General features: G+C 63.8%; 1 protein-coding gene across 1 annotated transcript in view; it reads left to right on the plus strand.

Annotated features, from left to right (window-relative positions):
- The window catches only part of NDST1 (N-deacetylase and N-sulfotransferase 1), a 21962-nt gene continuing 9425 nt past the window's right edge, over nucleotides 1–12537 (plus strand). The window contains exons 1-2 of the mRNA XM_080555644.1: nucleotides 1–131; nucleotides 11592–12525. Of these exons, the coding sequence (XP_080411770.1) occupies nucleotides 12016–12525 (510 nt within the window). The 5' untranslated portion in view covers nucleotides 1–131; nucleotides 11592–12015. The remainder of the gene's footprint in view (nucleotides 132–11591; nucleotides 12526–12537) is intronic.

The raw sequence follows: 12537 nt of genomic DNA on the forward strand, positions 1-12537 counted from the left end.
GCGGGGCGGGCCGGGCCGGGCCGGGCCGGGCTGGGCTGAGCCGAGCGGCGGTGGCGGTGGCCGCGGTGGTGGCGGCGGCCTGGCGGCGGGGCGGAGCGGAGCCGGAGCGGGGCCCGCGGCGGGGCATGCAGGTACGGGGCCGGTAACGGGAGCGGGGGGGGCCGGGAGGCAGGAGGCAGGCGGAGCGGGGCCCGCAGACAAAGGGCGGCGAGGCCCCGGGGACGCCGAGCTCCGGCCTGGTGCTGCCGCTGCTGCTGCTGGTGCTGCCTCCGGGGCTCGAAGCCGGCGAGGCCGAGGGGCTCCGGTGCTGCTGGTGCTGGTCCTGGTGCTGGTGCTGGTCCTGGTGCTGGCCGCGGTGGGCTCTGCCTCGCCCCGTCGTGGCCCCGCTTTGGGGGAGCCGTGCCTGGAAGCCCCCCCCCCCGGCAGCTCAGCACCCACACCCGAGTCACCCGCGGACCCGCAGCCTGGCTCCGTGCTTCTCCATCCCGCCGGTGCCCGCTGTCGCCTCTCTGCCCCGTGGAGCCAGCGCCCGGCCAAGCCGTGGGGCTCGGGGAACCCCCCCCGGGATGGCCGGGGTGAGGCAGCTGCGTGCCGCAGGTGTGGGGAGCGGCCCGTCGTACCTCCGAGACCCGACGTGGGGCTGCGGGGCGAGGGGGCGGCCGTGCCGCCAGCCCCCCCGACACGGCCTGCGTTTGGGTGGCTGGGCTCTCCTCCTCTATTTCTGCCGCTTCCCAGCTCACGGTGCTCTGCGAGGGGTAACGAGGAGCAGAGCTTGCTTTCCCCAAGCCCACCGCTCCCAGCGCAACTTGGCGGCTCCGCCAAGCTCCTGGCTCCATCAGGCCTCGCATCCCTTGGTGTCTCTCAAGCTTTCCATCCCCAGTGTGCTGCACCGGGGGCTCTGGAAGAGCAGAGGAAGCAGGACGAGCCGTGCAGGGTGGTTACGAATGCCTTCGCTCCACAGCTGCCCGGGCATCGGGCTCTGAAGGACTCCTGACCTCTGTGCAGGCACCGCAGTACGGGGAGATGATGCAAACTGTCTGGGAGAGGTCAGAGCCGAGCTGCAACGTGGGCGCAAAAGGCGTGGGTTGTAAGGCCTGTGGTATCCCCACTCCAGAAGAGCGTAAGCGACGTTAATTAAAAATAATAAAGGATTAAAAGAGATCAGAACAGCGCAGCCAAGAACCGCTGTAATGGTCCACTCCAGTCACTTGGCGAGGCTTTGCTGTTCTGGCTGGAGTCTCCATAAAGCACCTTATAATCCCCTCTAGAGGAGATCCCGGTATTTAGTCAGCCACGAGTGAACTCCCAGAGCTTTAATGTATAGCTGTATTCTTTCCTCCCCCAAAGTCTTGTGTTTTTTGACTCCACCTTTGCCTTTGTGCAGGCAGGTTGTCCCCTGTCGGTGGGGGACGGCCTGGGGTTCCCAGCGGTGCCGAAGCCGTGCAGCTTGGCCATCTCTCGCTGTCACCTGGAGGCTTTGCTTCTGTTCGAGGCTGGTGCTGGGGATCCGTGGGGTCAGCTCCCCCCTCCTGGCGGGCCGGGGTCCTCCTGCGAGCAGGGGCTTTCCCTTCCCACGTCCCTGCTGGCTCCTCGCGCCACCTGCGCTCGCAGGCTTGGGAAGCCAGCGCTTTGCAGCGCCGCTTTGTCAGCGGCAGCCTTGAAACAGCAGCTCTTCCTTGAAACAGCAGCTCTTCCTGCAACAAAGCAGCATCTTTGTTACTTTAATCTCAAGAGTGTGTTTTACCGGGGCTGGGCTGGCTCATCCGGGGCCGAGGCGCGAGCAGGGAGGTGAGCGGCCCCGTGCCTGCTCCCGCGGGCTGCGCGCGGGGAGCACGGCGGAGGAAGATGGTGTTTTCCAAATCAAACAGCCGGGAGGAATTCGGTAGGAAATAAGTTCCTCGCTTCTGAGTGATCTTGCCGTGGGTGGAGAAGAAGGAAATTAAACAATAGAGAAAAACGTGCGTGGCTTGATAGGACAGGAAAAAAAACCCTCGCCGGCCTCTGGCGGGGTGGTCGAGCATCTTCTCTCCGCCCGTGTGAGCGCTTATTTTGGGGAATGACGAAGGCGGCGACGGGATGCTTCTGTTTCTGGATGCCCCTTTGTGGGAGTGTCGGTGTGTGGGTACACATCACCGCAAGACCCCATCCCACTGTCTGCGGGCTTGCCTTGCCCGGCTGTGCGAGCCCACCTGCAGGCTGCAGCCGGCAAATCCCCCCGGTTCTGCATCGCCGGGGCTGCTGGCTGCGGCGGGGGACGGCGCGGGGCCTGGCAGGGCACGGGTGATACTGGCAGAGCTCAAACGCGCTGCGTGTTTCCCCTGTTTCCCGTTTCCTGTGTCTTTGGGAAGCTGGTGGGTCCGTTTTGTTTTTGTTTGGGGTGAGGATGGGAAACCCACCCCAGTTAAACAGGCTGTCTGTTGGAGGTGGTTTTGTTTCTTCCCTTTTCTTTCTGCGTCGAGCTGTCAGCGCTTTAAAACAGGACGGATTTTCATGCGCTGTTGGTGGTAACTGCAACAGAAGAAGAAAGATGCCTCACAAGTCAGAAACCAGGCTGGAGCGAAGAGAGAATGATTAATATTTCTTTTTTCAGTGATTTGTCGTGAAATACTGCACCGCCGAGCGTGTCCCTGCTGCAGAGGTGTCACTGGCTTCCGTGCTGGTGCTCCTGCCAGCGGGCACCAGTTTTTGCGGAGCACGGCGAGGGAAGGCGCCTTCCACCCTCCTCCCCTGCACGGGGCAAACACTTTGTGCGTGCTTAACGGCCTCGTGTCAGCCCCATAAAGTTGCTTCTCCTTGGAAATTGTGTTTTCGGCTGCCTCTTCGTCGTAGGAAGTCAAGAAAAGGGGGGAGCCAGGTAGCGAGGTGCGAAGCGGTGGTGTGCGGTTCCCCGGCAGCTGGGGCTGGGCTCGGGGAGGGGGGCTGGTTATAAGGGGGCTGGTTGGTTGGGGGATTTTGCCTTCTACGTGTGTATATATATATATTTAAATCTTTTAGTTTTGGCTGTTGACTTAGATCTTGCTAGAATTACGGTAGGACTCAAGGCAGGGAGAAACAAAATATTGGGGTCCTATATCTTGCAATTGCTTTATGGCCACGGAGGGCTGCGGTTTCCAGTCTATGGTATGTTGCTAGCCCTGCTCCTGAGTGGGCTTTCTGGACCTCAGGCCTACCCTTGGGCTCCTTCGGTATGGGGCTATTTTTGGCTGAGGTGCTGCTGTTGCTTTTTGCGTTTTTACGCTGCGCTGTCCCGTGCGTGCAGGCGGTTTTGGGGCCAGGTGCAGGGCAGGAGGGGGCAGGGTGTCGCGCCTCGGGGTTTGGGCAGAGCCGATGTCGGCTGCTGCTTTCTCAGGGCCTGTCGCAGACCTCGGGGTCCCCGAGTGCCTCCGCGCGAGGAGCGGAGCGTGTGTGTCGGGCGCCCCGCACGCCCTCGCCGTGCCCGTCCCCGTGCGCGGAGGAGCGGAGCGGCCGTCGCCGCAGGACCCCTGGCAAGGCTGGGTGAGTCACGGCGCGGATGTAGGGAGAGGGCAGCCCGTAGCTTATGATTCATTTTGTTTTCCTGCAAAAGCCATCGACTGGAATGGCAGGGCTTGCAGGAGATGAATCGATCCCGAGCCGTGAATCCTGCCCGCGACTGCAGGCTGGGCAGCGAGGGGGCTGGGGTTGGTGGCTGCTCGGTTCGGGCGTCCTCCCCGCTGGCAGCGGTGCCTTGTAGTGGGGTGAGCTCCTTCCTGCGGGGCCCTGGCGGGGAAGAGAGCTCCTTCCCAACAACCATCTGCTCCTTCTCAGCCTCCTAAGGACCCGCAGCCCTAGGGCTTGGAGCTTTGGTGTTGGGGGTGAAGACGGGGCGTGAAGCGGTGTTGGGAGAGGGGAAAAAGCAAAGGGGGTTAACGGCGCAGTCCTGCTCCTGGGGAGCGTGGCTGAAATACGGCTGCAAGATGCTGTCGGTGCCTGCAGGCTGAACGTGCGGCTCGGGCTGTGCTAAATCTCCTCCGACAGCCTCGTTCGTTCCTGGGCTGCGCTGGCCTTGGGGGGAGCGTGGGGCAGGCGGAGGCAGTACCGGGCGGAGGTGGGACGCCGCAGCTCGGTTCGCTCCTCGTACGTTTGCTCTGAGCCCCTGAAGAGGAGAAGGACGGGACAGGACAGAGCTGATGCAACGGGTTTCACGTGGGAATCCTGCCGGGTTCCTGCAGCCTCAGGAACAAGAGGCGGCCTGGGGACCAGCAGCCCCGATGCCGCACTTATGGGGGACAAACGTGGGCTTCGCCCGTGATGTTTGGGAGGGTGGAAATAAATCTTGCAAGTGCCTCCTGTGCCCTGCACCTGCTCCCGGTCTCCGTTTGTGTTTCTCCTGGGCTGGTGAGCACTGCAGCCTCGGGTACATTTTGAGGGTGGCAAAGTTTGCGCGGAGAGGTAATGTCTTTTATTAGCCTAACTAATACCTTTAGGAAAAAACAGATGTGCTCCCGGGCCTGAGGAATGCCTGCGTGCCCCGGCCGTGCCAGCTTTTCCAACTGCGTCCGTCGGTCTAAGAAAAGATCCGACCTCTGCCTGGGCTGGCCCCCGACCTTGGGCCGGGCAGCATCCCTCCAGCCTGCCCCAGAGGACTGGATTTTGGGAGCCAGAGCCTGCCCGGAGCTTACCCAGCCCTTCGGAGGCAGCGCTCCTCCCGGGGAGCAGAGGCAGGGTGGATATAGAGCGGAGGGAGCATCCCCGAAAGCTCTGCGAGGACGGGGCAGCTCGTGGGGGGCTGCATCCCCGCAGCCATCGCTTCTAGCCGCCAGCACCGGGGGGTCGCCGTTCTCCAGGAGCAGCTCCCAGGGAAGCCGTGAGTCGCTTTGCGCTGCGGTTTTATGGACGCTCGTTTGCAGAAGTGACGTTTCGGGGCCAGGTTAGCGCTTGGCAGGACAGCCCGTGGTCCCCAGAAGAGCTGGTGGGTCTCCCGCGAGTGGGTGAGGCTGGTCTCCTCCAGATGTCCGGCTCCCCGTCGCGGGGAGCTGTCAGGAAAACGAAGCGGCTGGTCCCTACCCTGGGGCTCGCTCTGCTCCAGGAGCGCTGCCCGGGCAGCAGCGGGGACGTGGGGAGCTCTGCCTTGGCCGAGGGCTGTGGGATTCCCGCTGCCCAGCAGCGGCATCGAGCACCTCGGAGAAGCCGTGCAGAACCTGAGCTAAGCCCTCCCTCCTCTTCAGCTTCCAGTAGGACCAGCGAATCTCCGGGGAAAACCTGGTCAAGCAGTGCTGGAAATCGCAAAGGGTGGTGTTGGAGGGGTTTCAGTCGGTGTTTTTTGGAGGGTTGGTGTCCTCACAGCAGGTGACAATACAGTGTGCCTCCTTGCCTGCTCCCAGGGAAGTCTAAAAATTCATGGAAGATTATCTTCCTTTAGTCCTTTTCCTTTCGAAAGTGCTTGAAATTCAGACCCTGCTCATCCAGAAAGGCTCTTGGACACTCGGAGAAGCGCGAGAACCGACACGGCGCATTTCAAAGCAGTAAAATCTGATTCATTGAGGGGATTTTTTTTTTTTTTTTCCCCCTGTGAACCCACTTAAAATTCATGGAGAGTTTTGTCAGTAAGAACCTGTTTCAATTAACAGACAAAGGAAACTCTCCTCGTTAAGCGTCTCTTTCAATTAGGGTTCGGGAGAATTCCCCAAGCTCCGCTTCCTAACAGCCGTTCCTCGTGAGTGAAGGCATTCCTCAGGCTTCAAGGGCGAAAAATCCACGCGAGGAAGAGGAACCCACAGAGCACCCCAGCCTTTCCAGGGGGGAGCAGTGGCGTAGCCCCGATTATAACCTGGCCTTGGGCTCCTGGAGCTGGACTGAGTCCCCAAAGCCCCGGGTGCTGTCCTCGGGCACGTCAGAGGATGGCTCAGGTTGGAAGGGACCTTCAAGATCGTCCAATTCCAACCCCCAACAATCACATCGTTGTCAAATCCTGCCTCGTTTTTTTCCCTTGGGTAAAAACGGTGCTGGGGCTGCCTGTCTGGTGCTGGGACGTGAGGAAAATCAAGGCAGCCAGGAGGATGCCCGGGCCGTGGTTTGGGCCGCTTTGAGGCGTGGGTCAAGTGTCCGGGGGCTTCCCGGGGAAGGTTTTGGGGGGCATCGTGCCGGGGGTCACGAGCGTGCGGGCACGGGGTGGAGTGAATGGGGAGCGGCGGCCAGGTGATGGGATAGGAGGGTCTCAGCCCTCCCGCGGCCCTGTGTCACGCAGGCGTTTTCACAGGCGGGCGGATAACTGGCACGAGGACCTGCCGCACACATCCCGGAGGGTGACGCGTGGCAGGGCTGCGGGGTCGGGAAGGAGGCCCTCCGTCGGAAAGCCGCGGTTCGCCGCGCCGGGCAGCCGAGCCCGCGCCGTGGGACGTGCCGGGGGCGAAGGGCAGGGACGCTCCCCGAAACCGGGGCAGGACCTTGGCACGCTCGGGAGGTGCTGAGGGCTGGTGAGGCCGGCCTCGCGAGCACAGGGGGCTCGGGGTGACCCCCCCCGGGGGTTCCTGGCACCGAGAGCGGAGGGGCTGTCCATCGCAGCCCCAAAAATTCAGCAAGTGTTTGCAGCAGCTGTGCACGCGCCGGCACACGGCTTGCCCTTCCCTCTGCGGGAAAAGACACGCCTTCACGATCGGTTTTTGAAGAAAACCCGAGGAGAACGTTAGCTTTTCCAGTAAAACCGAAGCGTTAACAGGGCTTTCTGGGTGAAAAACGTCTCTTTCGGAGCCAGACGCTTTGGCCAAAAATAACTTCTGTTATGTGAAGACCCGACCGGTTTCACTGGGCGCATCGTTCGTCTCGGTGCCTCCCCTGTTGCGGTGGCAGGAGGCTGAGCCGTGTCCCTGCCCTCCCGAGCTGGGGGCTGCCCGTGGCTGCCGTCGTCCTTTGTTTTTTTTTTTTTAATTTCACACCTTTTGGGGCACTGGGTTGGGGACAACGATGCCAGCGTCCTACGGCAAGCCGGGCTCGGGCCGTGCCCCTGCCGGTAAGCAGTTTGTCTCCATCCCCGGCATGCTGTAACTACTGTTTGCTGAGCACTTAAGCAGCCCGTGTAATCTGCGGCTGAGCCGTCCCTTATCGGGCCCTACAGAGCCGCTCCGATAGCGAGCGGGCCCCGCAGCTCGCCTTGCTACCGGCGGGGCCGCGTTGGCCAAAACGAGCTCGTTTGGGCCCAAAGCGCCGCGGGGCTGGCGTCGGGAGCCCCTCGCCGGGGACGGGCAGGGGTCTGCACATCTGGGCTGCGTTTGCACCTTGTAATGGCTCTTCCCCCCCCCCCCCCCCCAGCCCCCAGGCGCCAGCGCTCCTGGCCCGGAGGTGTTTCCAGACGCAGCTTGGATCGCCGCCTCCGCGAGTCAGCGGCCGATAAGGCACGGGGCAGGCGTAGGTGTGCGAAGGGAGGGTTTTCACGCTGGCCGCCTCGTTTCTGCGGGCTCCCCCGCCTGAAGCTCGCGGTCGTCTCGCGAATAATGCCGCGGCATTAATGTCCCCTCCAAGGACGCGCTTAGCTCGGTGCTTTCACATCCGCAGCCCTCTAAATATTACCGGCAGAGCGAAGGGAGCTCCCTGGAGAGGGAGTTTAAACCTTTTAACGGGAACCGGGCTGGCTTCGTGCGTCTGCCGCGGGTCGCCCACGGTCCCTGGGGTGCCGGCGGGGCTGTGCGAGACCCCAGGGAGCTTGGATGTGCAAAGGGAAGCGTCGGATCAAGCAGAGGCGATTGCAAATTGCTGAGCTGAGCAACGCAATTTAACGTCGTGCCTCTAAATCCTCGTCCATCCAGGCTTAAACCCCCCCGGGCTTGCTTACGTGCGGGAGCGGGGCGGTTATCCGGCGTGCCGGCCCTGCTGCGGCCTCCGGGAGCCTGGGGCCGTGTCCCCGCCTCAAAATCTGGGGGGACAGAAGGGAGAAGGGTCCCTGGGGGGGCAGGACGCCGCTCTGAGGGGCGGCAGTGCCCGGGGTGCCCCTCCGAAGGGTGCTGGTGGGAGCAGGTGGGACGTTTGGGGAACGTCTCTGTGGGTTGTCTGAGTGATGGGGTCTGTGAGCTGCTGGAGCTGGGGTCCGGGCACGGGGTCCTTGCCCTTGTGGGTCTGGGGGCTGCCCCCCAGGAAGGTCGGTGCTCGCTCCCTGCCCTGCAGCCCTTCCCAAAGCCGCGCAAGGGAGCCACGGGGGAGATTTGGCCGCCCAGCTCCTCTCGGCCACGTCGCACCCTCGGTTCGGCGCTCACACCCCGTGCCCGGGCGGTGGTGCCGGGACAGCTGATTTGTGTGAGATGGGGACTCGGGAACCACCTGGGTCTTCGCTGCTTGCACCTGTGGCTGGACCCGGGGCACCCCCCAGAAATCAAAGGCCGCTGGGGGGGTCTGCTGGGGCCCGGCGGCCCTCCTCTCGCCGCCGCATCTGTTCGCGCTTCCTTGCGTATATTTGGGGGGCAGGCTGCAGCCGACGGGTGCCTTTGAGAGCCCCCCCACGGCACCTTTCATCCCCCCCAGGCAGGAACCCCCCCCTGTCCTGCCCCGCCGCTCCCCGGCCAGCGGCTGTGATGCTGATGCTGTTTGTCAGGCTCCCGGATTACGGGCGCCGGCGCTAAGCCAGCCGGCAACCGGGAGCGGGCCGGGCCGGCGTGCGGGGGGCTCCCCTCGTGGGGGAGCGGCTTTCTTCCTCCTGTCCCCCCCCCCCTTTTTAGTGCTTTGCTCTGTAATTCAAAAACCGAAGGGACGGAGGCGTTTTCAGCAGCCCTTCCTCCCGCCGTCCTTTCCGGTTTGGCAGCGCTCTGTGCCGCGGTGCCCGGGCGCCGTGCTGGGCTGTGGGGTCTGCACGTGGGACTCAGGCCGCGGTTCTCGGCTGGCGTCTTTTAAATAACCACCGTGGGGTTCAAGGGGCACCTGAGCAGCTTCTGAAAATCAGGTTAAAAGGAAGTTTAGCTCCCGCTGTCACCTTGCCAGCTCTTTTGGTTATTTTTTTTTTCTGTTTTACTCTCATGCTTCCGTTCTTGTTTTAGAAAAACAGAGCAAGGCTGTCGGTGTGTAGAACAACTTCTGTTCTTGGACCTAAACCCGTGGCAGGCTGGCAATGGGAGCCGACAGTGCCGTGCTCCCAAACGCACGGGCCTGGCTGCCGGCGGCTCCGCATCCTCTCCTCCCTTGCTGGGTTACTCCTGGTGGCCGCAAGCAACAGCAGAAATAAATCCCGGCGACAAAAGCGGTTTTATTTTTTTTTTTAACGATTTTTTCCATTAAGTTTCGTGTTTTCTTCCCGTCCAGCTCCCTGGGGAGGAGGCGGCGAGCTCCCCAGCACCTGCCTGCACAAGGAGAGCCCCGCAGCGTCTCCCCGAAGCCTTTCAGCATCCTCCCCGTGCCGCAGCTCCCTCCCCGGCGGGGTTCAGCCCAGCGCGGAACCGGTGCAGCAGGATTCCTGCGGCTCCCGGCCCCCCGGGACGCCGGGTCTGGCTGCGGGGTCGTGCACTGGGCTGCTGGGGGTCCCGTGGGGCTGGGGGCTTGGGTGCGAGGCAGCCTCGCTTCCCGGGGAGGCAGGAGAAGGGAAGGGGAATGTCGTTGGTTTGTTTGTTTTGAAACCGGGAGGAAATTAAGGAGAGAAAATACCCTCGCGGGGTATTTTTAGCGCCAGCGGAGCATTTCAGGGCCAGAAGGGAGGCATTCAGCTTGGCGCTTCTCTCTGTAGGGTAAAGGGTGAGCGGAAAGCTGGCCAGGAGGGTGCTCCGTGCCCGGTGGGTGTCCCCGAGGCCAGGCACGTGGGGACAGAGGCGCGGGCTGCGCCTCCCGGAGGCGCGTCTCCAAAGCCTGATCATCGCGCGCCGCCAGGGACCCTAATTAAAAGCTCTCAGAAGAGGCCCTGGGAGACGGGAGGCGGTGCGACGGTCCGACCTGAGGGCGAGGGGTGCCCGCGGGATTTGGGGCTGGGCACCTGAGCATGTCCCCTGTCTGCTCATCCGCCCTGATCCCGCGGGGAGGTGGCACCGCTCCCCGCAGCGCCCCGTGTCTGGGTGCCCACGGGACGGCCGCGCTGCACAGCCAGGAGCTGGAAGCTGGTTTTTTCCCCAAAACTTTGGGCCTTTTTTTTTTTTTTTCATTCTCCCATGCCGGGAGGTTTGGGGTACAGCCCGGGCGCGGGGCAGACCTCGCTGCAGGTAAGGGCAGGAATGACGGGATTACCCCGCAAAGTCGCAGCGCGTAATCCCCGTTACTCTGCAGCTGGCCACGTTTAATCCCGTCGCTGCCCGGATTAGATCCGTCTGGTCGCTGCTCGCTTGCGCAGCCCTGCCTGGCTGCGCTCCCGGCCTGCTCCCTCGGGGAAGGGGCTCAGCCCGGAGCTGTGCGTGGCCCCGCCGCCCCGCCGAGGTGTGCCGCGAGGCGCCGGGCTGCCCTTTGGGGCCGTCTCCGGGCAGGGGCGAGGGACGGATCCCTCCTCCGCGGCTGCCACCGCGGTCGGGATGCCGGCGCTCTATTTTTGTCTCCCTCCCAATCCCCCGTAACGCTGCGCTTGCACAAACCCCTCCTGTGGTGCCGAGGGAGCTGCAGCCTGCCCGCGGGGAGCTCTGCCCCGGGAGCGGGGCTTTGCCTCATCCCCTCCACCACTTTTTTTTCGTTTTTCCCCCTGAAATGCCCTGCCAGAATCAGTATTCCCCGTCCAAGGCACCTTCACCTCCGTGCAGGTGGTGTCTGCGCTTTTTTCTTCCTCTTTCTTAAGCGGCCCTTTCGCAGAGAAAGGAAAAAAGAAAAATTCCCAAGGTCCCTTTGGCTCCACGTGGACGCTCCTGCTCGCCTTCGCCTTCCCCTCGGCTTTGTCTTGCCGGCCTTGGTGGGATCTGCCCGCGGCGCCTGGCTGCCTGCCCTCATCCCTCCCCTGCCACCGGCCGTGCCCGGAGGGGACCGCGGGTCGGGGACGTGCCAGGAAGCCACGGGGCGAGGAGGGCAGCGGTGTCCCGGCCGTCTAAAGGGGCTTTTTCATCCCCGTTACCAGCCCCTGGCCTCCCTCCTCGTCCCCCTGCCACCGCCGTGCCTCCGGCCTCCGTCTCCTGTTGCTCGGGGTCCCCGCGAGCCGGGCTGAGCCGGCGGGGTCTGGCAGGATCTAAAAGGGGTGCTTGGTTTCCCTCTGCCTGATTTGCTCCTGCCGCAGCCGGGCTCTTTCTGGGCGCCCCGCTGAGCCCACTGGCGTGGGAGGAGAGGAGCCCGGCCATAAAGCGGGGGAGAAAGCGGATACGGTGCGTGCGGAGCGCGCTCGGCGTGCGCCGAGGGACCCGACCGGCGCTGGAGCCAGCACAGAATAAAAGGGTGTGGGCCACGCGCTCGCAGCGGGGAAGGGAGGAGCGGGACCGCTGCGTGTTAGAAGGGCTCGGCCGGCTCCTGGAGCCGGGTGGGGGCCGCTGGGGACCCCCCCCCGCTGCATCCCAAACAGCGCCGGGGCCTCGCGGCACGCGGGCATCCCAACGCCGCCGCAAGCTCGAGGCGCTCTCGCTGCAAGCCCCGGCACGCCGGCACCTCTCCGAGGGATCTGCCAGAACCTCACGCCCGCGTAAATCAACGCCGCGGCGTGGGTCGGCGCTGGCTGTGCCCCCCTCCCTCCCCGTCCTCTCACTCCCCCCTCTCTCTTGCAGGGCAGCACGCGGAGCTGCGGGAGCCGGGAGCCCCAGGGAGCCGCCATGGCCGCCCGGCCGCCCAGCGCCGCGCCGAGGCCGCCCGCCGCCCCCTCGCCCCTCTGAGGCCATGGAGCTGCTGCGGGGCCGCGGCCGCTGCTGCCGCGGGGATTTTGGCTGGCCGCGGGGACTCTCGGCGCGTTTGCCATGGTGACATGAAGCGGGCGGCGAGGGACGCCGGGCTGCTGGAGGGGAGAGAGAGCCTGCGCGCGCACGGGCGCCCCGCTGGAAGTTTAATTTATTAGTGGTAGCGTTACTCGATCTCGTCTTACCTTTTTTTTTTTTTTTTGTGGTGGCGGTGTACGTCTCTTCCCCTCCCCTGGGGCTGGAGAGGGGAGGGGAGCGGGCAGGGGAGGGGGCCCCCGACTCGCCCGTGGATGCAAGGATGACTGTGCTGGCGAGGGCCCGGAGGGGTATCCGCCAGGTATCTCCCCAGGTCGTGCTGCTCCTGCTCTTCGCCTTCTGCCTGCTCAGTGTTTTCGTCTCGGCGTATTATTTATATGGGTGGAAACGGGGCTTGGAGCCCTCCGGGGACGTGCCGGGGCCGGACTGCGATGAACCCAAGGTCGCCCCTTCCCGCTTGCTCCCGCTGAAGGCCCTCAAGGTGGCCGATTCCTCCCGCACGGACCCCTTGGTGCTGGTGTTCGTGGAGAGCCTCTACTCCCAGCTGGGCCAGGAGATCGTGGCCATTTTGGAGTCGAGCCGCTTCAAGTACAGGACAGAGATCGCCCCGGGGAAGGGGGACATGCCCACACTGACCGACAAGGACCGGGGACGCTTCGCGCTCATCATTTACGAGAACATCCTCAAGTACGTCAACCTGGACGCCTGGAACCGGGAGCTGCTGGACAAGTACTGCGTGGAGTACGGCGTGGGCATCATCGGCTTCTTCAAGGTACGGGGCCGA

The sequence above is a fragment of the Anser brachyrhynchus genome, assembly GCF_964034855.1.
Source record: "Anser brachyrhynchus genome assembly, chromosome: 14".
Lineage (NCBI taxonomy): Eukaryota > Metazoa > Chordata > Aves > Anseriformes > Anatidae > Anser > Anser brachyrhynchus.